Source organism: Bubalus kerabau, chromosome 10, assembly GCF_029407905.1.
Source record: "Bubalus kerabau isolate K-KA32 ecotype Philippines breed swamp buffalo chromosome 10, PCC_UOA_SB_1v2, whole genome shotgun sequence".
Taxonomy (NCBI): domain Eukaryota; kingdom Metazoa; phylum Chordata; class Mammalia; order Artiodactyla; family Bovidae; genus Bubalus; species Bubalus kerabau.
In genome coordinates this window covers 27,458,365-27,483,772 of record NC_073633.1, presented here as the reverse complement: position 1 = coordinate 27,483,772, position 25,408 = coordinate 27,458,365, and the positions used below count along the sequence as shown (strand labels likewise).

Sequence of the window (25,408 nt, the reverse complement as noted above, 5' to 3'; positions counted from 1 at the left end):
GAAAGTTGTACTTTTCTAAGAATTTGTCCATTTCTTCCACGTTGTCCATTTTATTGGCATATAATTGTTGATAGTACTCTCTTATGATCCTTTGTATTTCTGTGTTGTCCGTTGTGATCTCTCCATTTTCATTTCTAATGTTATTGATTTGATTTTTCTCCCTTTGTTTCTTGATGAGTCTGGCTAATGGTTTGTCAATTTTATTTATCCTTTCAAAGAACCAGCTTTTGGTTTTGTTGATTTTTGCTATGGTCTCTTTTGTTTCTTTTGCATTTATTTCTGCCCTATTTTTTAAGATTTCTTTCCCTCTACTAACCCTGGGGTTCTTCATTTCTTCCTTTTCTAGTTGCTTTAGGTGTAGAGTTAGGTTATTTATTTGACTTTTTTCTTCTTTCTTGATGTGTGCCTGTATTGCTATGAACTTTCCCCTTAGGACTGCTTTTAAAGTGTCCCACAGGTTTTCGGTTGTTGTGTTTTCATTTTCATTCGTGTCTATGCATATTTTGATTTCTTTTTTGATTTCTTCTGTGATTTGTTGGTTATTCAGCAGCGTGTTGTTCAGCCTCCATATGCTGGAATTTTTAATAGTTTTTCTCCTGTAATTGAGACCTAGTCTTACTGCATTGTGGTCAGAAAAGATGATTGGAATGATTTCAATTTTTTTGAATTTACCAAGGCTAGATTTATGGCCCAGGATGTGATCTATCCTGGAGAAGGTTCCATGTGTTCTTGAGAAAAAGGTGAAATTCATTGTGTTGGGATGAAATGTCCTATAAATATCAATTAGGTCTAACTGGTCTATTGTATCATTTAAAGTTTGTGTTTCCTTGTTAATTTTCTGTTTAGTTGATCTATCCATAGGTGTGAGTGGGGTATTCAAGTCTCCCACTATTATTGTGTTATTGTTAATTTCTCCTTTTATACTTGTTAGCATTTGTCTTACATACTGTGGTGCTCCCGTGTTGGGTGCATATATATTTATAATTGTTATATCTTCTTCTTGGATTGATCCTTTGATCATTATGTAGTGACCTTCTTTGTCTCTTTTCACAGCCTTTGTTTTAAGTCTATTTTATCTGATATGAGTATTGCTACTCCTGCTTTCTTTTGGTCCCTATTTGCATGGAAGATCTTTTTCCAGCCCTTCACTTTCAGTCTGTATGTGTCCCCTGTTTTGAGGTGGGTCTCTTGTAGATAACATATGTAGGGGTCTTGTTTTTGTATCCATTCAGCCAGTCTTTGTCTTTTCGTTGGGGCATTCAACCCATTTACGTTTAAGGTAATTACTGATAAGTATGATCCCGTTGCCATTTACTTTATTGCTTTGGGTTTGAATTTATAGACCGTTTTTGTGTTTCCTGTCTAGAGAATATCCTTTAGTATTTGTTGGAGAGCTGGTTTGGTGGTGCTGAATTCTCTCAGCTTTTGCTTGTCTGAAAAGCTTTTGATTTCTCCTTCATACTTGAATGAGATCCTTGCTGGGTACAATAATCTGGGCTGTAGGTTATTTTCTTTCATCACTTTAAGTATGTCTTGCCATTCCCTCCTGGCTTGAAGAGTTTCTATTGAAAGATCAGCTGTTATCCTTATAGGAATTCCCTTGTGTGTTATTTGTTGTTTTTCCCTTGCTGCTTTTAATATTTGTTCTTTGTGTTTGATCTTTGTTAATTTGATTAATATGTGTCTTGGGGTGTTTCGCCTTGGGTTTATCCTGTTTGGGACTCTCTGGGTTTCTTGGACTTGAGTGATTATTTCCTTCCCCATTTTAGGGAAGTTTTCAACTATTATCTCCTCAAGTATTTTCTCATGGTCTTTCTTTTTGTCTTCTTCTTCTGGGACCCCTATGATTCGAATGTTGTAGCATTTAATATTGTCCTGGAGGTCACTGAGATTGTCCTCATTTCTTTTAATTCGTTTTTCTTTTATCCTCTCTGATTCATTTATTTCTACCATTCTATCTTCTAATTCACTAATCCTATCTTCTGCCTCTGTTATTCTACTATTTGTTGCCTCCAGAGTTTTTTTAATTTCATTTATTGTATTATTCATTATATATTGACTCTCTTTTATTTCTTCTATGTCCTGGTTAAACCTTTCTTGCATCTTCTCAATCATTGCCTCCAGGCTATTTATCTGTGATTCCATTTTAATTTCAAGATTTTGGATCAATTTCACTATCATTATTCGGAATTCTTTATCAGGTAGATTCCCTATCTCTTCCTCTTTTGTTTGGTTTGGTGGGCATTTATCCTGTTCCTTTATCTGCTGGGTATTCCTCTGTCTCTTCATCTTGTTTAAATTGCTGAGTTTGGGGTGTCCTTTCTGTATTCTGGCAGTTTGTGGAGTTCTCTTTTTTGTGGCGTTTCCTCGCTGTGTGTGGGTTTGTACAGGTGGCTTGTCAAGGTTTCCTGGTTAGGGAAGCTTGTGTCGGTGTTCTGGTGGGTGGAGCTGTATTTCTTCTCTCTGGAGTGTAATGAAATGTCCAGTAATGAGTTATGGCATGTCTACGGTTTTGGGGTGACTTTGGGCAGCCTGTATCTTGAAGCTCAGGGCTGTGTTCCTTTGTTGCTGGAGAATTTGCTTGGTATGTCTTGCCCTGGAACTTGTTGGCCCTTGTGTGGTGCTTGGTTTCAGTGTCGGTATGGAGGCATTTGATGAGCTCCTGTCAATTAATGTTCCTTGGAGTCAGGAGTTCCCTGGAGTCAGGGTTTGGACTTAAGCCTCCTACTTCCAGTTATCGGTCTTATTTTTACAGTAGTTTCAAAACTTCTCCTTCTATACAGCACCATTGATAAAACATCTACGTTAAAGATGAAAAGCTTCTCTACTGTGAGGGTCACTCAGAGAGGTTCACAGCGTTACATGGAGAAGAGAAGAGGGAGGAAGGAGTTAGAGGCGACCCGAATGAGATGAGGTGGAATCAATAGTGGAGAGAGTAGGCTAGCCAGTAGTCACTTCCTTATGTGCACTCCACAACTAGACTGCTCAGAGATGTTCACGGAGTTATACAGAGAAGAGAAGAAGGAGGAAGGAGACAGAGGTGGCCAGAAGAATAAAAGGGGGGAATGAAAAGGAGGGAGACAGATCCAGCCAATAATCAGTTCCCTAAGTGTTCTCCACCATCTGGAACACACAGAAATTTACAGAGTTGGGAAGAGTAGAGAGGGGTTAGGGAGGAGACACAGGCGACCTGGTGGAGAAAAAGGAGTGTCCACAGGGAGAGAGAGCACTCAAGCCAGTAATCTCACTCCCTAGTGAAAAATGGGTCCTGAAGATTAGGTTCCTAAAGGTACAAAATTGGTAACAAATACATAAAAGCAAAAATTAAAAATCTATTGTAGAGTTTAGAATTTCAAAAATATGATGTTAAAGAAAAGAAGAAGGAAAAGAAAGAGAGAAAACAAACAAACAAACAAAAACAAACAATGTTGCAAAAATTAGAAAGAAAATATGGGTACAAAATTGATATCAAATACCAAAAAGCATAAATTAAAAATCTAGAGTAGAGTTTGGAATTTCAGATATACAGTATTATATAAAAGAAGAAGAGAAAGAAACAGAGAAAAAAAAAGTCACAGAAATTATAAAAAAACTATAGGTACAAAATTGATAACATATACCAAAAAATTAAAAATCTAGAGTAGAGTTTGGAATTTCAAAAATACAATGTTAAAGAACAGAAGAAAAAAAATAAGGTCAAAAAATTATAAAATATATATATATATATGAAGTTTGCTGAAGAAGAAAAATATAGGGTCTTTTTTTTTTTTTTTGCAAAGTAATAGGTTATAAAACTGAAAATTAAGGAACAATAGAGCACTTAAAATTTAAAAAAAAAATTTAAAAAAAGAAAGAAAGAAAGAATGATCGTAAAAATAATAAAAATATATCTAGGACTTTCTCTGGTTTTGTTGTGAGTATTGTGGGTTCAGTTCATTTTTGGCTAGTTCCTTGGTCCGACTTATATTTCTCAAGAACTATAGGCCCCTTCCTATGTAGTCTGTAGTAACCACAGGGTTTTAATCTATTGCCTGTAGCTTCCAAGGCGTTTCCCTCTGTTATAGCTTCTTCTGTTTGCTGGTCTCTTCAGTGTCTGGTTTCCGCCCTGACACAAAGCGGACGGTGGAGGACACTTTTTTTTTTTTTTAGGCTCACTTGTTCAGTCGCACTGTGGGGAGGGAGGGAGGGATGCTGCAAACAAATAACACTGGCGTGCACTCGCAGTGCCTCAACCACACTGGGTCTGCCCCGACTCACAGCGCGTGTAGCCTCCCTGCCCACACTGCTTGGGCTCTAGGTTGTTCCGCCGGGAACAATCCGAGGCCTGCCCTGGGCTGCATGCACCTCCCAGGTCCAAGCCGCTCAGGTTCAGGCACTCAGGTAGTCCTCAGAGGCGCAGACTCGGTTGGGCCTGTGTTTTGTGCGCTTCCCAGGTCCGAGCAGCTAAGGTGATGAGGTGTTTGCCGAGCGCCAATGCTGCGGCTTATCGCCTCCCCGCCACTCGGTTATCTGGGTGTAAAGCTGGTGCACCTTCTCAGGCAGATGTTGACAGTCCAGACCCCCAGGAAGTTTTAGTTAGCAAAGAAGCCTGCTTACAGTTTTATAGATAATGTCTCTCTGGGGCTGTGATTGCCCCCTTCCGGCTCTGGCTGCCTGTCACCGGAGGGGGAAGGTCTGCAGCCGGCTCTCTCTGTTCAGTCCTTTGTTCGGTGCGCAAGCCTGGAGGTGTCTTAGGTTAGGGCTGGCTTTTCGTGTGGTAGATATCCCACAGTCTGGTTTGCTGGCCCAAATTATTTCGCTCAGATAGCGCTCAGGGTATTCATGCCAGATTCTTACTCTAAGCGATGCAGCCCGCGCTGTGCCTCCCTGCCCAGCTCCCGCTTGCTAATGGCGTGTGCAGGTGTCTGCGCTGCTTCTCCGCTGGGGGAGTTACTGTAGGGCTCGCAATCTGTGAGTTTTAATTGTTTATTTATTTTTTCTCCCTGTTATGTTGCCCTCTGTGCTTCCAAAGCTCGGCACAGATTCAGCAGTGAGAAGGTTTCCTGGTGTTTGGAAACTTCTCTCTTTTTAAGACTCCCTTCCCGGGATGGAACTCCGTCCCTCCCTCTTTTGTCTCTTTTTTTGTCTTTTATATTTTTTCCTACCTCCTTTCGAAGAGTTAGGTTGCTTTTCTGGGTGCCTGATATCCTCTGCCAGCATTCAGAAGTTGTTTTGTGGAATTTACTCGACGTTTAAATGCTCTTTTGATGAATTTGTGGGGGAGAAAGTGTTCTCGCCGTCCTACTCCTCCGCCATCTTGGCTCCTCCTCACAAATGAGCTTTTTAATGGTGTGGTCTTGTCCTCACAATCTTATCCTCAAGCGGTCTGATTGCTGCAAGTTGGCTGATTGTGTGATTTGGAGGGAAAAAAAAGTAAATTGATTTGTGGTGACTTCTGTGTGTCAGGGCTTCCCAGGTGGTGCTAGTGGTAAAGAACTCACCTGTCAATGCTGGAAACATGAAATGGGGGCTCAATCCCTGGGTCTGGAAGATCTCCTGGAGGAGCGCATGGCAACCCAGTGCAGTATTCTTGCCCCAAGAATCCCATGGACAGTAGAGCCTGGTCGGTTACAGTCCCTGGGGTTGCAAAGAGTTGGACACAACTAAGTGACTTTCACTACACTACACTACTGTTTATCTAGCATTCCCTCCCCAACCATATGTTCATACTTCTAAATAGGAGACGTTAATGAAGCTTTTCAGATATTCCTTTACTAAGTGCAGCTGCATCTCTTTTCTTGGGAATTTAGTCAGAATTGGGCCATTGAGATGCCTTCCAATCCTGTTTCACTTTTCATACCACAATTTAAATTTGAGTAAGTGGAAGGCACTGCTCTGACTTTTAGCACCAAGTCAAGGCTATGGTTTTTCCTGTGGTCATGTATGGATGTGAGAGTTAGACTGTGAAGAAGGCTGAGCGCCGAAGAATTGATGCTTTTGAACTGTGGTATTGGAGAAGACTCTTGAGAGTCCCTTGGACTTCAAGGAGATCCAACGAGTCCATTCTGAAGGAGATCAGCCCTGGGATTTCTTTGGAAGGAATGATGCTAAAGCTGAAACTCCAGTACTTTGGCCACCTCATGCAAAGAGTTGACTCATTGGAAAAGACTCTGATGCTGGGAGGGATTGGGGGCAGGAGGAGAAGAGGACGACAGAGGATGAGATGGCTGGATGGCATCACTGACTTGATGGACGTGAGTCTGGGTGAACTCCGGGAGTTGGTGATGGATGGGGAGGCCTGGCGTGCTGCAATTCATGGGGTCGAAAAGAGTCGGACATGACTGAGCAGCTGATCTGATCTGATCTGATCTGATACTGTTTAAGTGAGATGAAATGAGGTTGTTAGATAGCATCCCTGATTCAATGGACATGAATTTGAACAAACTCCAGGATATAGTGGAGGACAGAGGAGACTAGAGTGTCTCAGTCCATGGGTCACAAAGAGTTGAACATGACTTAGTGACTGAACAACCATGCTGTTTCCTTTGCTTATTTCAGTTGTTCATTGGAAAGAAGATTTTGTAGTCGGGTACCTCCAGATTCTAATTGAAAATGTGAAGAATGAACACTCTGTAGAGAAATAAGTTTCTATGATTGACACTGTCTTTCTGAACAGGAGTGAGCAGCCTTTTGACTGTGGAAAAGCGTCCTCCCTTGCTCTGGTTTCAGGAAGGAGAGAGCCCCAATTTCACCTGCAGTTTCCCTTCCAGCTCTTTCTATGCTTTACATTGGTACAGATGGGAACCTACAAAAAGCCCCAAAAACCTGTTTGTGATGAGTGTAAATGGGGATGAAAAGAAGCAAGGATGAGTGAGAGTCACTCTAAATACTAAGGAGGGCTACAGCTCCATGTACATCAGAGGATCCCAGCCTGAAGACTCAGCCACCTACCTCTGTGCCTCCACACAGTGCCCCTCAGCCCCCTGCAGCCCATACCCAAACCCGTGCCTGCTGCTGCTCTGGGACCAGCGTTGAGGAAGAGTCATGTGTGGGAAGGAAAAGGGAAATTCAATGAACTATACAGTGTTTTCAGTAATCAGGGGGAAATGTAAACATAGATAAACAGGCATTCCAGTCACTGTAGTTCCCTCAGCTAAATGGACTGTTAGTGAACACCAGGAACCTTGAGTCCTACCAGTGTATTGGCCATACATATAATTGAGTGAGATCTCTAGCCTCCTCTTTTACCACGATTTAAAGTACACTAAATGATTATTCAAAGATGTCAAACAAAATAATGTGGCTCAGCTAGGGCAACATTTAAACTTCACTGTTGCTACATTCTGAGACTAGACCTTCTAGTTTTCACGTGCATGAATGCAACATGGAGATATGCCTTCTTCTCACACACCTGGCATGGAAATCTGCATGTTTTATACCACAACAGTCAATTATGTCTCATTAACTCATTGGAGATTTTGAATTTGGTTTAGTTAAACCTTCTGCATTTGTAAAAACCACTCGATATCTGAAAGGAGCAATGATAGGGGAAGTTCACCACTGTCTCCTGAGAAAGCTGTACAGCTACAGTTAGAATCAGACATAGAACAGCAGACTGGTTCAAAATTGGGATTGGAGTATGTGGGGGCTGTTATTGTCACTGTGCTTTTTTAAGTCTATGCAGAGTACATTACACAGGACCCTAGGCTGGATGAATCACAAGCTGGAATCAAAACTGCTGGGAGAAATATCAATAACCTCAGATATGCAGATGACACCACCCTGATGGCAGAAAGCAAAGAGGAACTAAAGAGCCTCTTGATGAGGTTGAAAGAGCAGAGAGAAAAAGCTGGCTTGAAAGTCAACATTCAAAAAATTAAAATCAAGCATCTGGTCCCATCACTTCATGGCAAATAGGTGGGGGAAAAGTGGTAGCCGTGGCAAATATTATATTTTTAGGCTGAAAAATCACTGGGGATGGTGACTGCAGCCATGAAATTAAAAGACACTTTCTCCTTGGAAGATAAGCTATGACAAACCTACATAGTGTATTAAAAAACAGAGGCATCACTTTGCCGACAAAGATCCGTATAGTCAAGGCTATGGTTTTTCCAGCAGTCATAAATGGATGTGAGAGTTGAACCCTAAAGAAGGCTGAGCACAGAACTGATCATTTTGAATTGTGGTAGTGGAGAAGACTCTTGAAGAGTCCTGGGACAGTGTGGTGATCAAAGTGGCCAATCCTACTGGAAATCATCTTTGAATATTCTTTGAAAGGACTGATGCTGAAGCTGATTCTCTGATACTTTGGCCACCTGATGCCAAGAGCTAACTCATTGGAAAAGATCCTGATGCTGGGAAAAATCAAGGACAGGAGGAGAAGATGGTGACAAAGGATGAGATAGTTAGATGGCATCACTGACTCAGTGAACACGTGAATGAAAGTTGCTCACATCCTACTCTGCAACTCCACAGAGTATACAGTCCATGGAATTCTCCAGGCCAGAATACTGGAGTGAGTAGTCTTTCCCTTCTCCAGGGGATCTTCCCAACTCAGGGATTGAACCCAGGCTCCCACATTGTAGGCAGATTCTTTACCAGCTGAGCCACCAGGGAAGTCCAAGAATACTGGAGTGGGTAGCCTATCCCTTCTCCAGCGGATCTTCCCTATCCAGGAATCCATACGGGGTCTTCTGCATTGTGGGTGGATTCTTTACCAGTTGAGCTACCAGGGAACATGAGTTTGAGCATATTGGGAGATAACGAAGGACAGAGAAGCCTGGCATGCTGTTGTCCACAACGTTGCACAGTCAGACACAACTTAGTGACTGAACAACAACATCAGCAATTTAATATGCAAACCCCAAGCTTAGAATGGGAAGAAATTCAAGCCTAGGTAAGAATAGGGAAGATATAGGGAGGGGCACAAAAGACTCAATAGGAAATTTGCTCTGTTGACCTCCAGGGGATGATGTTGCATTAACTGGAAATGTCACCTCTAATAAAAGCTCCATTTCACTTCTATGAGCCTCTGTACCTCACAGCTCACTGAGGTGCTGTGATAATCACCAGGAGCAGTGATTATCAAGGAAGCATCTCTTATTGATATTCACTAGAACTTGCTTGCACTGGGATCCTTTGAATCTCAGATTTCCCTGTAATATGACTCAGCACACTCTGGCACATTCCTTCCTGCTCCTCAGGGGAGATCTTCCGCAATAGGGCTCTCTGCTTCCTTCCTGTAGAGCCATGCTCTTACCACCCTTCTCCTGTTGGGAATGCTCTTCATACGGAATCAGTAACATTATATTCCATGCTCCTGCCTCTATAGCAAACAGAGTTCTGGTTGAAATCTGAATAGAGACACTCTCATTATAAGCAGGTCTGTCCTAGTCTCACTGATTCAGCACTGCTGTTGCAGGAAGAACTGGAGCCCAGTCAGTGACCTGCCTGACAGCCACATCACTGGCTCAAAGGGGCTTCCTTAAGTGGAGATGCAACTGTTCCTCTCTCTAGTTAACTTCCCTATCTCTTCTTATATGCCCAGACAATAGAGTAGGAAGGAAAAAAGGTTTGCTTTATCTAGAGGCTGCCTGTAACAGTCATTCTAGGTTAAACACATTTTCATGCAAAGTTCCAAGTGACCCACTGTGGTTGCCCCCCTCCTCTTCTCTCTCTTCTAATTCAACTCCTCTAATATCCACTGTGTGCCCAATAATAATTGATTCTAATCAACTTTATTTTTCTACACTATTTCTCACAGTTCCTTTAGTAAACATTTGCCATAATCTCGAACTGCTCATCTGATCCTCGTGTCTGCAGATCACTTCAATTTTACCTCAGTGAAAATATACAGGTCCTCATTTCCATCTTTTTAACCTCAAAATCCATACACAGAACCATTATTATTCATAGAGTCTGAGAAAAAGCAAAGATTGCCTTTCGTATGTTTTTAAAACCCTTATTTTTCTTTTGAAATAACCTACTAGAGGCAAAAGGCAGAATAAAAATAACAATAGTTAACAGTTAAAATGTATTTTGTGTAAAATAGATAACTAATGGGAAGTTGCAATATAAACCGGGAGCCCATACTGGTGCTCTGTGAGGAACTAGAGCATTGGAGGGAGGCTCAAGAGGGAAGGGATATATATATATATATATATATATATATATATATATATATATATATATATAAAATACTAACTGATTCACTTTGTTGTACATCAGAAAATGACCCAAAATGTAAAGCAATTATTCTCTAATTTAAAAAATAATAAAATAAAATTTATTTAAACCTGAAATTTTATTTAAAATTTATTTTAAAATTATATGTTTTTAATTAATTAATTAATCTTAATTGGAGGGTAATTATTTTACAATATTGTGGAGGTTTTTGCTGTACTTCAACATGAATGAGTTTTAACAAAAATAAAAATAAAACTATTAGTTTTAATTAAAATAAAGCTATTTACAATTCTATTTTCAATGCTCATCAAGTGACAAAAAATAATATCACACTTTATGTAGGTTCAGTCTAATATATATATATATACACACATATTTTAAAAGTAAACTGCAAAATGTTCCAGCCAAGACTGCTATGAATACTGTGTTGATTCATGAGCACCCTTCAGAATCACAGATGAGTGCATAAGAGATGCCAAAGAGGAAAAAAAAAAAGGATCCTGAGAACTTCTGGGAAATAAAATTTCATTTTGCAAGAATCTCCTGCATCCATGCCAGCTAGATAATCAATGTTTGTTTTCTGTTCCCTAAAATCCTCCACAAATTCAAATCAGAGTCTGCCTTCTTTGCAATGTTCTTAGAAAATGCCCCTCAGGTCCTAAAATAATGACCTTTCTATTTCTCACTCGCCTCACTCTTCTGCAGTCCATTCTGAATTGGTTGAGGTGGGAGGGTGGGGCTTTCTATCAGAAAGTGAGGGCATGAGCAGGATTTGTTGGGTGAGCTGACTGACTGCAGGAGCAGAAACATTTCCACAAGGACTTAGGACACTCACCCCCTCAGGGTTTAGTAAAGTGTCTTGCCGAGGTCCAGCCCCGGCTGATCCAGGGTATTCGAAGGAGAGACGGCTAGGCGACCTATTCAAATGTTAATTAGAGATAATAAAGAGTAATAGAATGAGGATAGCTCAGTAGGAAAATTCAGTGGAGAAAAGAGGCTGAGTAGCTTGGTTTACGCGGGAGACCAATAAAACTTCAAGACAAGAAGTTTGCACCACTTACGTAGGCCGCAGGCGTCCTTCCGTTCTCCCGAAGGAGAGGAGACACTGAGGCCTCCCCGGTCGGATCTTAGAAGCCCAGGCATAATTAGCAAGCATGGTGGGTTCCGCGCTCCAGATGGAGACTCAGCCAGAATTTGGGAGAGAGAGTGACATGGGGAGACCAAGTTTCAGTGAACAAGGCCCGCACTTTATTTTCCAAAGTAGTTTTTATACCTTAAGTTATGCATAGAGGATAATGGGGGAAGGGGTAGAGTCATGCAGCAAGCCAGGCTTTCTTCCTGCAAACTTATCATATGCAAAAGTTCAGGTGATTGACATCATCTTCTGGCCCGGAGGCCTGTTAACATTTTAAGAAACTTATTTTTCTCTAAAGGTGATTATTCCAAAGTCAGTCACCAGGCTCCAAAAAAGCATTGGACAAAGCTGCATTTTACATTTCTATACACCCATTATATCAATCAATACACTGCCAAGGACACAGTAGGTAAGGAGTATGGAGACTTAGCAGCAAACATTGGCCCAACAAGTGAAAAACCCTTCACCAATACAATTTCTAATCAATCTTTTAACTACTCAAAGGAATCTGTGTTTAGGCAGTTTAGAACATCTCCTGCCTCTCACAGTTGGGAGGCTCTGAACAATCACATGTGGCCGGAAAAACCCATTCAGGCAGGCTAGAGGATTTCCAAAGGAGTTTGTAGGTTGAAACACTGTCACACCCAGGAATTATTAACTGGAGCTGTAAGCTAACTCTTTTTTTCAGAGAGAGGTAGTGGGGGACAGCCCCCTGTAAAGTCAGAGGTGTAGGTGAAAGCACAAAGCAGAAAGTAGGCAGACTCTGGTTTGGGGGGTAGATGCTCAAGAATTTCCAGGGGGACTCCTGAGGCTCGATCCTGCCTTTGCGTATGCCGAGCCTCCTTCCTCATGACCTTTGTCATGGGCGGAGTTCCTCACGCTGGCTCCCGGCAGTGATAGAATTCCAGTTGAGCTATTCCAGATCCTGAAAGATGATGCTGTGGAAAGTGCTGCATTCAATATGCAATATGCACTCAATATGCAATATGCCGGCTCCCGGCAGTGTCTTACAGTGAAAATGTCTCAGTAAGAAGAGGAAGCATCATGAAGAGGCTAGCAGGCACTGTGCTGGGGCTTTTGTTTGCCCAGGTTTGCTGTGAGTTGGGGCTGCCCCAGAGGGGCATCTGAAGGATTGAACAGCTGCTGTATTGTTAAGGGAGAGAGAGGAGCTGACAAATCCTGCAGACTTTCTATCCTCATCATCTATGGGATCAGCGGAGGAGCAGGTGGGGGGGGGGTCTGGAGGCACTTTCAGGGTTTTATAGGAGTTACAGTGACCCTCATCAGTGACTGTTTCTTTTTCTTCATAAAGTGTTCGAGGGGTGGATGTGGAGCAGAGTCCCCCAGCCCTGAGTCTCCAGGAGGGAGCCAACTCCACGCTTCGGTGTAATTTTTCCACTTACCCACAGAGTGTGAATTGGTATCTTAAGATCCCTGGGGGCCGCCTCATCCACCTGGTTTACGTTCCTTCAGGGACAAAGCAGTTTGGAAGATTAAAGGCCACGACAGTCCCTACAGAACGCCGCAGCTCACTGCACATTTCCTCTTCGCAGACCACAGACTCTGGCACTTACTTCTGTGCTGTGCAGCACAATGCTCCCCAGGCACCTGCAGCCTCTACACAAACCCTCCTCGGGCTCAGCCCCTCCTCCAGCCACAGTCACACCGTGAGGCCACCACAGGGCATTTGCAGTGCTTAGTATTTCTTACGAACATTGGTATAGGTATAACCACAAACGCTTTTTAGCCCTACAGATTTGTCTTTTCCCTCCTCAGTCTATCTCCTTCGCACCAGAACCTCTAACTTGTAACTAAAAAAGTAGCTGATAAGAGGACAGAATTAAAATAAATATTTCCCACAGTATGCCAGACTCCAAAACAGTAAACATGGAAAGCAACTAAAAGAAGAGAGAAGTCTCTCCAGTAAAGATACTATCCAGCTTGGTTGGGCGTCTCAAGAATGTTCAATGGGTCTCACTGCGATGTGTCCCAACAGGCAACTGCAAGCACTGGTATCCCATCCTAGGAGTGCAGCAAAGTGAAGAGAAAATATTTGCTAAGTGTTTAATATGAATTTGACCACTTAGAAAATATTTCTTATAGTTCTGGATGCAAGAAATCTAAAATCCGTTTAGCTGTCTACAGCCAAGGTCTTGGCAGGTTTGATTTCCTTCCAGATTCTCTGGGGAAGAATCTGTTTTCTTTCCTTTTGTAGCTTCTGGAGGCCACTTGGATCCATGGCTCAAGACCCCTTCTTGAATGACTCCAAATCTTACTTCCACCACCATGGCTGCCTCCTCTCCTGGATTCAAATATCTTTCTGACTCTGTCCTATAAGGTATAAAGACTTAAAGCACAGAAATCTCGATTAAATAGAGCTGGCAGAAGAATGGGAGTTCTCCTGACCTGTGGACATTACAGAGGGCAAAAAGAAGATGAAAGAAGCCTTTACTTCCCTGGTCGGGATGCAGTCAATGGAAAGTCAAGGGCACTCTGTTTACTATAACCCTCCTAATTTCCTTGTCTTCTCTGTAAAAGCATTTCCTTTCCTTGTTCAGTGTGGACTTGCATGTGGCTGCTCACGGTTGCAGATCTGGAACTTCAGTCCTTTGGTGATATAAAATAAACTCATCTTTACTGGAGAAATATTTGGCAATCTGTCATTTGTTCCCTGTACCTTGTGATTTTGTTTTTGTTCTGTTGTATTTGTTCCTTTGTTTTGATTCATTTTTATATATCATATATAAGTAAAAAACAGTATTTGTCTTTCTCTGTCTGACTTATTTCCCTAAGTATAATACACTCCATATCTATCTGTGTTGTTCCATTTGGCAAGATTGCATTCTTTTTTACATTTGATTAATGTTCTATTGTGTGGTGTGTGTGTGTGTGTGAGTGTATATAGTTAGTTAGATGAAAGATTGATATTTTCTTTATCCATTCATCTATGAATGAACACTTAGCTTGGTTCCAGATCTTGGTTACTATAACAAATGCTGCTATAAACATTGGAGTGCAGATACAATTTGGAAGAATTTTGTTTTCTTTGGACAAATACCTAGCAGTGAAATTGCTGGGTCATATGGTAGTTGTATTTTTAGTGTTTTGAGAAGAATCTCCATAATGTTTTCCATAGTAGCTCCTCCAATTTCCAACCCAGCAGCAGTGCACTAGGGTTTCCTTTCTTCTGCATCCTCACCACACTTGTTATTTCTTTTCTTTTGATAATAGTCATTCTGATAGATGTGAGGTGACACCTCATTTTGACATAGATTTGCTCTTTTTCTGAATATTAGAGACTTTGGACATCTTTTCATGTACCTATTGGCTATCTCTTTGGAAAAATGGTTATTCAGATCCTATGTCCAGTTTTTAATCAGACTGTGTTTTTGTTATTGAGGTATATAATGTCTCTGTGTATTTTGGATATTAATCCCTTATTGCAAATACCTACTCCCTGTCAGTAGTTTCCCTTTTATTTTTGTTGATGGCTTCTTTGCTGTGCACTAGATTTTAGTTTGATTCAGTTCAGTCACTCAGTTGTGTCCGACTCTTTGTGACCCCATGAACTGCAGCACGCCAGGCCTCCCTGTCCATCACCATCTCCCGGAGTTCACCTAAACTCATGTCCATTGAGTCGGTGATGCCATCCAGCCATCCCCTTCTCCTCCTGCCCCCAATCCCTCCCAGCATCAGGGGCTTTTCCAATAAGTCAACTCGTCACATGAGGTGGCCAAAGTACTGGAGTTTCAGCTTTAGCATCATTCCTTCCAAAGAAATCCCAGGGCTGATCTCCTTCAGAATGGACTGGTTGGATCTCCTTGCAGTCCAAGGGACTCTCAAGAGTCTTCTCCAACACCACAGTTCAAAAGCATCAGTTCTTCGGCACTCAGCCTTCTTCACAGTCCAACTCTCACATCCATACATGACTACTGGAAAAACCATAGCCTTGACTAGATGGACCTTTGTTGGCAAAGTAATATCTCTGCTTTTTAATATGCTATCTAGGTTGGTCATAACTTTCCTTCCAGGGAGTAAGTGTCTTTTAATTTCATCCCTGCAATCACCATCTGCAGTGATTTTGCAGCCCCCCAAAAATAAAATCTGACACTGTTTCCACTGTTTCACCGTCTATTTCCCATGAAGTGATGGGACCAGATGCCATGATCTTAGTTTTCTGAATGTTGATTTATGTTAGTTTGACTAGGTCCCGTTTATTTATTTTTCCTTTTGTTGCCCTTGCCTTTGAGACAGAAAAAAATATGGCAAAGAGAAATGTCAATGAGCATACTGCCTATATTTTCTTTTTCAAGTTTTAAAAGTTTCAGGTCTTACATTTTGGTCTTTAATCCATTTTGAGCTTATATTTGTATATGTTGTGAGAAAATGTTCTAGTTTTGGTCTTTTCCTTTTAGGTGTTCAGTATGATCAACACCGGGGAAGGCAATGGCAACTCACTCCAGTACTCTCTCCTGGAGGATCCCATGGGTGGAGGAGCCTGGTGGGCTGCTAAGAGTCAGACATGACTGAGCAACTTCACTTTCACTTTTCACTTTCATGCATTGGAGAAGGAAATAGCAACCCATTCCAGCGTTCTTGCCTGGAGAATCCCAGGGACGGGGGAGCCTGGTGGGCTGCCATCTATGGGGTCGCACAGAGTCGGACACGACTGAAGTGACTGAGCAGCAGCAGCAGCAGCATGTTCAACACCACCTACTGAAGAAACTGTCTTTCCCCCATTTCAATAAGCTATATAAAATCATTCAGAGTAATATCTCTACATGGCCGCAGAAGGGCAACACTGCTTCAGAGACAATTAACTTTTGTCCCACATACACAGATTCCTCAACTAGCCAGAAAGGATCCTTTAAATATCTATTAAATTTTTATCTCCAACTTTGCTTCAATTTACATCTCTGAATCTTGTATGTACATAGGTATCCATCCATCTACATAAATAGTATCTGTGTACATTTTAGTTTAACAGTTTGAAAATTATGGCTTTGAAAATTAATATTTAAATTATTTAATATTTAATATTATTTAATATTTAATATTAAAATTAATATATCTTTAAAACAGCATGTTTTTTCCTTTGACATTAAGGCCATATTAGTTTCTTTAATATAAATTTATAATGTTTTCACCCAGATACATCCCAAACTCCAATCATACTGAGTTAATCAGTGCCAGAATTTCCTTACCCCAGTCTTTACTAAGAAATATACTGGTGATGTAAGTTCCAGTTTGAGCAGCTCCTCCATCAGAACTACTCTCTGACTGAGTCCAGAAGTGAGTCCATTATCATTTTCTTGGGTCCATCATATAGAAACACATTTCTCTTTAGTAGCTTTTATGTGAATGTACTTGTATTGGGAGTGGGTTGACTGAAGATTGCTACTTCTGTTTCTTTCTTGAATGAGACCCAAGTATGACCATTTTAGGCACTAGTAATATATATGAAGACATACATGGATTAATGAATAAATAAAAAAATAAAACACATCAAAAATTCAACAAACAATAAAAAATCCCCTTAGAGAGCTGGAGTAGATGGGATTAGATTGAGGAGTAGGAATGGTTATTATTGTCTCCTGTTGAACTGTGATGATGTTTTTCTTTGATAGTATCTGAGATGACCTCAAATACAGAGACCACAAAGTCTTTAAAAAAAAATGAGCTCCTTAATTTCTGTTTCTATACCCTGATGTGTTGACCTCTAAAGCCAAAATGGTTCTTCACATTTTTGTATTTTACCTGTGAGAATAAGGTGTAACTCAGTATGAGAACTACCAAAAATGTTTTATTACTGAATGATCATGGTCCCATATCTTCTGAATTCTGCAGAATTTTCCCAGCTAATCTTATCAGTTTGGAGATGAAAGATTCTCCAGAACAAGTTATTCCAGTGCTTCTCAATTTATTTTCTCCATGCTTATTCTTGGAAACATTTATTTGCCTGATTTTTATATATATATATATATATATATATATATATATATATATATTTAGACTTTAACCAAAACATTTTATTACATGCTAATCAGTGAACATACAGTTAATGAAAAAAGTAGTTGAGAAGAATGAGATAGAATCATATTTGCTGAACAATGTAGAAGTATGTGAAATTAATAAACCTTGCAAAAGATAACTGAATTTAAGTAATTTACAGAAATATGTACTTAAACAGTCATGGGATTATTCAGGAAAGTTATATGAAATTTGTAAGAACAGTCATTTGATGGATGATAAACTCTGAAGTAGTAGAGGTAAATATTTTCCTCTTTTTATGTTACACCTTTACTATTTCAATTTTATAACCACATCCATGCTTTACTTTTATTTTGCAATGTCAACTAGATTTATGGGAATGGTGTACTTACAATCATTTTATCTTTATATTTTCTGGCATTTAAAACTGTTTATAAATTAAAAATAAGAATATAATATCAAAATATCCAGATCAAGAAGTGGCGATTCAATACCCCTCAAAGAGTTGGCAAGAATAAGCTATAAAAAAGTTTCTGGGGATATAACTGATAATATCTTCTAAAACATTAGTTGTGTTATTTGATTTATATTTTATAAGAAGTATAAATTGAAATTGACCTAATTATATTTTATTAATTCTTAGGATCATGTAAAATGTGGAAACCCTGAATGATGGTGTTAAAATGTAAATTTCATCAGGGCAAAAGGACTATGTATCTTTATGTTCTGCTCCATAAGCTTTGTTTGTAATGATATATTATGCCCCTTGTGTATCCTCAATAGACTTTAATTAGTATTTGTAATAAAAAAGAAATGCCCCCTACATACTAATCTTGTGACTTCATGGGAGTCCCTCTCTTCCTCATTGTAAAATAACCCTAGTCCTATTAAACTGTCCTGATACATGATTTTTAACCTTCTAGGAGGTATGAGGAAAAGGAAGAAGGGGATAGTGTGAGGAAATTCTATCCTGCACTTAATCTTTGTAAGGGGGACATTTCAGATTCCCAATGAATTTAATTTTCAGTGATTCTAAATTAGCACAGAATGAGCAATACTACTTTTGATAGAGAGGTTTAAGAGAAAGCACTTGTGAGAGGGTGGGGCCTACTGAAAGAATAAAAGCAGGTGTGAACTTAAAGTCAGAGTTCTAGCTGGCTGTGAACAGCAGAAGAGGAACTTGAGTTGCCACTGAGCACTGGCACCAGAAACAATGGACAAGATACTGGGAGCATCATTTTCGCTTCTGTGGCTTCAACTATGCTGTGAGTTGTGGAGCAGAAAATCTAGGATACCTCATTAATTAGGGGGACTGGTAAAATTGGGTTACAAACAAGTTCATGCAGATAGAAACTTTAAGAAATAAACATGTTTGCGGAACTGATGGCTTTTTATCTCTTTAAGTGGGGGTGAGTGGCCAATAGAAGGAAAAAAGTGACCAAGAGCAGGTGAAACAGCACCCTTAATCTTTGACAGTCCAAGAAGGAGAGATTTCCATTCTGAACTATACAGTTCAGAATGGAAATTATGAACTATAGTTTTTTTTTTGACTACTTCCTATGGTACTGGCAATACCCTTGTAAAGGTCCTGCATTCTTGATAGCCATACGTTCGGTTGTGAATGTATTGGAAGAGGGAAGATTCACAGGGAAGTTTCCCTAAATAAGAGTGCCAAACAGCTCTCATTGCACATCACAACTGCCTTGCCTGGAGACTCAGCCGCCTACTTCTGTGCAGCAAGTGCACAGTGCTCCCCAGGCACCTGCACCTGTACCCAAACCTGCAGCCGAGGCTCCAGACACACCCTCCTATGTAGATGAAATACACACGCAGACACATACAATTTGTTTGTGCATAAAAAGTCTTAATATAGTGAAGAAAACTGACATTATACAGAATTTATTTTTTGACCAAAATGGAAATGATATGGATCAAGTACAAAGAAATGTCTCTAGAAACTCCCAAATATTTTATACATATTTAAATCTTATAACTTTAAAACAAGCCTAAGTTAAAAAAAAAAAAAAAACAATTACAATGCATGCTAGAAGATATTTTGAAAGTAAATGTTGGGAGCACACACTATATAAATATGTATGAGATTCAGCTAAAATAACACATAGAAGGAAATTTATCTTTTTAAATACTTATATTAATGAAGAAGAAAGGTTGATAAACTACTATCAAGGCTTTAAGGAAAAGATGAGAGAAAAACAAATTAAACCCAACATAAACTGAAAGAAGCAAATAATAAAATGTCCAAATGGTGAAATACAAAGAAAACTATGGAGATAACCATGAAATCAGCCAGTTCAGTCTTTGTGACCCCAAGGACTGCAGAACACCAGGCTTCTCTGTCCATCACCAGCTCCCAGAGCTTGCTCAAATTCATGTCCATCAAGTTGGTGATGCCATGCAACCATCTCATCCTCTGTAGTCTCCTTCTCCTCCTGCCTTCAATCTTTCCCAGCAACAGGGTCTTTTCCACTGAGTCAGTTCTTCACATCAGGTGGCCAAAGTATTGGAGCTTCAGCTTCGGGATGAGTCCTTCCAATGAATATTCAGGACTGATTTCCTTTAGGATGGACTGGTTGGATCTCCTTGCAGTCCAAGGGACTCTCAAGAGTCTTCTCCAACACCACAGTTCAAAAACATCAATTCTTTGGCACTCAGCTTTCTTGATAGTCCAATTCTCACATCCATACATGACTACTGGAAAAACCATAGCTTTAACTATATGGACCTTTGTCAGCAAAGCAATGTCTCTGCTTTTTAATATGTTGTCTAGATTGGTCATAGATTTGCTTTCAAGAAGCAAGCATCTTTTAATTTCATGGCTGCAGTCACCATTCACAGTGATTTTGGAGCCCAAGAAAATAAAATCTGTCACTGTTTCCATTGTTTCCCCATCTATTTGCCATGAAATGATGGGACTGGATGCCATGATCTTAGTTTTTTGAATGTTGAGTTTTAAGCCAACTTCTTCATTCTCCTCTTACACTTTCTTCAAGAGGCTCTTTAGTTCCTCTTCACTTTCTGCCATAAGGGTGCTATCACCTGCATATCTGAGGTTATTGATATTTCTCTTGGCAATCTTGGTTCCAGCTTGTGCTTCAACCAGTCTGGCATTTTGCATGATGTACTCCACATATAAGTTAAATAAGCAGGGTGACAATATGCAGCCTTGACGTACTCCTTTCTGAATTTGGAACCAGTCTGTTGTTCCATGTCCAGTTCTAACTGTTGCTTCTTGACTTGCATACAGATTTCTCAGGAGGCAGGTCACGTGGTCTGGTATTCCTATCTCTTGGAGAATTTTCCACAGTTTGTTGTGATCCACACAGCTTTGGCATTGCCAATAAAATAGAAATAGATGTTTTTATGGAATTTTCTTGCTTTTTCTATGAGCCAACGGATGTTGGCAATTTGATCTCTAGTGTATCTACCTTTTCTGAATCCAGCTTGAATATCTGGAAGTTCACGGTTCACATACTGTTGAAACCTGTCTTGGAGAATTTTGAGCAGTACTTTGCTAGTGAATGAGAATAGTGCAATTGTGTGGTAGTTTGAAAATTCTTTGGCATTGCCTTTCTTTGGGATTGGAATGAAAACTGACCTTTTCCAGTCCTGTGGCCACTGCTGAGTTTTCCAAATTTGCTGGCATATTGAGTGTAGCATTTTCACAGCATCATCTTTTATGATTTGAAATAGCTCAGGTGGAATTCCATCACCTCCACTAGCTTTGCTTGTAGTGATGCTTCCTAACAAAGGTCCGTCTAGTCAAAGCTATAGTTTTTCCAGTAGTCTTTATGGATGTGATTGCTGGACTATAAAGAAAAGTGAGTGCCAAAGAACTGATGCTTTGAACTGTGGTGTTGGAGAAGACTCTTGAGAGTCCCTTGGACTACAAGGAGATCCAACCAATCAATCTGAAAGGAAATCAGTCCTGAATATTCATTGGAAGGACTGATGCTGAAGCTGAAACACTAATACTTTGGCCACTGATGGGAAGAACTGACTTCTTGGAAAAGACCCTGGTGCTGGGAAAGATTGAAGTTGGGAGGAGAATGGGACAATAGAGGATGAGATGGCATCGCCGACTCAGTGGACATGAGTTTGAGCAAGCTCTGGGAGTTGGTGATGGACAGAGAAGCCTGACGTGCTGCAGTCCATGGGATTGCAAAGAGTCGACCACAACTGAGCGACTCAACTGAACTGCTACATAGTGTGATTCTGCTTAAACAACATTCTCAACGGGACAAAATTTAAAGATAAAGAGAACATCAGTAGTTAGCAGGATTATAAAGAATTGCAGAGATGGGGAAGGTATTCAAAGAAGATTTCTTTAGAGATGAAACGATTTTGTGTCATGATTTTAGTGGTGTTACAAGAACCTATACATGTGATAAAATTTCTTAGAGTGATGCATCAAAACCTAAGAGTGTATATGAGAACTGATTTATAAGGTTATTACATTTTGAAAAAAAATTATTAATATAAATTTCTTGATAGATATGTAATTATTATATTAATATATATCTATATTATATAATATGATGCTCTGCAAGCTGCTGTAGTCATTCATGATCTCCTCTCCTTAATTACAAATAATTTCAAGCCTGGGCATTCATCGCTTGTCAGCACTCAGATGTGAAATGGGACAGAAGAGTAGATGTCTCAAATAAATACAAACTCACCTCCCCACTTCACTCATTCATGAGTTACTTTGATCCATGAACTTGCACTCTTTTAGACCTTGTCTGTATTTTCTTTTCTACTTGTTTTTTGCCTTTGGTTCTTTTATATTAATTCGTCTATTACAACCATGAAACCAAATGGAAGATTGGCAGCTACATTCCACATGAACATGAGACAGTGTACAGAATCTGAGTCACCTTCTTCTGTGGTGTTGACAAGTACTAAGTGTCTGCAGTGTGCAGATATTAAGTTTTGTAAGAGTGCGTTATAGCATTTTGTCACAGAAAGATCTGGCATGTTTATCTTAACTTTATTTTATAAAGAGAAATAATAATGAGCAACTGACAAATGAGACTGAATGCTCTGGACCAATGAGACACAAAATGTGACATGAGGATGATTCTAGGTCACGTGGTCTAATAAATACAATTCTACATTTAGAGGCAACAGGAGTGAATATCCTGATCCCCCTCAAAGTCTAATACATAAAACTCAGTATCAGATTTCAAAAGAATAATATGTTATTCCTGATATAATGTCATTTAAATATAAACCACTGAATAGACTCTGACTTTCAGATGGACTGATTGTTAAAAATCATTTCATGTTGAAGTAATTTTATTGATTGAAAAACCTAAGTAGAGCCCTGAAACTCAGTAAAAAACAAAACAAAACAAAAACAAAAACAAAAAAAACAGAGATACATTAATTACTTTGGGTAAGATTGCTTTCACCCAGAAAGCCTAGGATCTGTGAATGCTTTAAAATAGTCACTAGATTCTGGATGGAGAAAAGTAAGCATAGGCTAAACTAATGACCAATCTGTAGATTACAAGAATGTTTCGTAGGCTATACTAAATTATATCTTAAACACGAGGGCAAAATTATTTTACTGAATCAATGTATGCCAACTTGTTTAATCTTCAGTTTCCCTCAGTTCAAACCTTTAATATGAATTCTTTCTTCATGCCTCTTTTCAGGATCTGTCAAACTTAATGAATAGGGAAAGAAAAGTACACAAAGTAAAGGTGTGTGGTGAGCCAGACTTCATCTGTACACAGACCACATGCTTGATGAACATGACACCCTACTTCCTGTATGGGGAGGAGTCACATAGGAACCCAGGTACTGTGTATATGTGCTGCCAGGCACTCAAAGACACTGAACTCTCAGCCTGAGGCAGAATTAAACACATTTGAGCAAGGGAATCCATGCCTCATGCGGCTCTCCAGCCTGCTCTGTGTGTTCTTGGCCTTTACCTTCTCTGGTAGGGATGCTTCCAAATATGGGTGCGAGTATTCAGGGTGAAAGGCCTGCACACAGGCGCGTGGAGCTTCACAGGAATTTGGGGAGGAAAGGATTGGAGAAAAGCAAACTTCTTAGGATTTCAGTTTGGTTTGTAAATATTTGGGTCCAAAATTTGTCTAATTTCTACAGTATTTTGTTCACTATTTCAGCTCTGTTTTCTTATTTTTTTCCACAGGATCTGGTGTGGCCCAGAAAGTTACTCAAGACCAGCCAGTCATAATCAGTCAAGTGGGGAAGGTAGCCACCCTTAACTGTTGGTATGAAACAAGTAGGAACGTGCATGTCTACTGCATTTTTTGGTACAAGCAGCTTCCCAGTGGAGAGATGACTTACCTCATCCGTCAGTATTCAGAAGACGGGAATGAAAGGGATGGCCGCTACTCTGTAAACTTCCAGAAAGCACGTAAATCCATCAGCCTTACCATTTCATTCTTAAAACCAGAACATTCTGCAAAGTATTTCTGTGCTCTCTGGGAACTCACAGTGTTTGAAGTAATAGGAAAAGCTGAACAAAAACCTCAGAGCTTAATAAGAGAGAGTCCCTCTGCTGTAGGACCCCAGCTGAAATGCACACCTGCAGACCTCAGACAAGAAATGATAGTCCTGTGGTTGCTTAACCTGTGATCTGGATCAGAGGAATTAATTCTAAATGAAAGCTTCTTCTATGTCATTTGGATTCAGGTGTCCAGAGTAACTTTCTACTAATACATTCTCCTCTTGAATTTTTGAATTTAAATCAATCAAACAGAACATGTGTAACCTTGTCTAAAGTTATAAACTAGCTCCATAATAATGTAAAGCAACACTTTCACTAAAATACACTCATATCACACACCTGGGTCTAGTTATCTGGAATTGTGATGGAAATAATTTCCTGAATCCTTTCTTCTTAGACTTATGTCACTTAAGGTGCAATTAGACAAGCAGAACCACCAGTGGTATGGAATAAGAAATTAGTTATAAAGATTAAAACTCAGGCAATTACTAGATTTGATGGAAGAGTGTATACAAAGCTGTTATCTTCATATCTGACATTGAGAATAAATTCATTGTTAATCAGCTAGAGTAATAGTTGTAGAACAAAGCTGGAAATAGACTGAAGTGTGGACAAATGGTGACTCATAAGGACATATTAGAACCATGAGGATAATGGAACCCACAAGACACACTAAAACTTGTCTACATCTCACCTCCTTCAGTCTCACAGTAGTGGGTGACCATGGGAGAAGTGGGTGTCATTTGACATCATGCTTAAAATTGGCTTAAAACTCAATATTCAGAAAAATAAGATCATGGCCTCTGGTCCCATCACTTCATGGCAAATAGATGGGGAAACAATGGAAACAGTGATGGATTTCATTTTTGGGGCTCCAAAATCATTGCAGATGGTGACTACAGTCATGAAATTAAAAGAAATTGCTCCTTGGAAGAAAAGTTATGACTAACCTAGATAGCATATTAAAAGCAGAGACATTACTTTGCCAACAAAGGTCCATCAGTCAAAGCTAAGGTTTTTCCAGTAGTCATGTATGGAGGTGAGATTTGCACTATAAAGAAAGCTGAGTGCCGAAGAATTGATGCTTTTGAACTGCGGTGTTATAGAAGACTCTTGAGAACCCCCTGGACTGCAAGATCAAACCAGTCCATCCTAAAGGAAATCAGACCTGAATATTCATTGGAAGGACTGATGCTGAAGCTGAAACTCCAATATTTTGGCCACCTGATGTGAAGAACTGACTCATTGGAAAAGACCCTGATGCTGGGAAAGATTGAAGGTGGGAGGAGAAGGGGATGACAGAGGGTGAGATGGTTGCATGGCATCACTGACTCAATGGACATTAATTTGAGTAAACTCTGGGAATTGGTGATGGACAGGGAAGCCTGGCGTGCTGCAGTCCATAGGGTTGCAAAGAGTCGGACATGACTGAGAAACTGCACTGAACTGAACTGAACTTACATACATACTTGGCCCAAGACAAAGAGAAGATGAGGTGGAGATTTGACGGGAAGTGGAGGTGTTGTGAGTCAACAATAAGATGAAATATCAGATCAGCAGCAACACGTGTGAGTAGCCATAATCCCTGGAGCCCTGCACCAACCCCCAAAACATAA

The 25,408-nt window shown here is 40.0% G+C and overlaps 2 gene segments (V, D, J or C); both read left to right on the top strand.

Annotated features, from left to right (window-relative positions):
- The first annotated feature begins 12,343 nt into the window (after positions 1-12,343).
- Positions 12,344-12,999, top strand: LOC129620758 (T cell receptor alpha variable 22-like). The segment is given in 2 exon segments: positions 12,344-12,399; positions 12,612-12,999. Coding segments are annotated over 2 exon segments (444 nt in total).
- Positions 13,000-23,206: 10,207 nt separating this feature from the next.
- On the top strand, positions 23,207-23,920 carry LOC129620757 (T cell receptor delta variable 1-like). The segment is given in 2 exon segments: positions 23,207-23,255; positions 23,472-23,920. Coding segments are annotated over 2 exon segments (498 nt in total).
- The last annotated feature ends 1,488 nt before the right edge of the window (positions 23,921-25,408 follow it).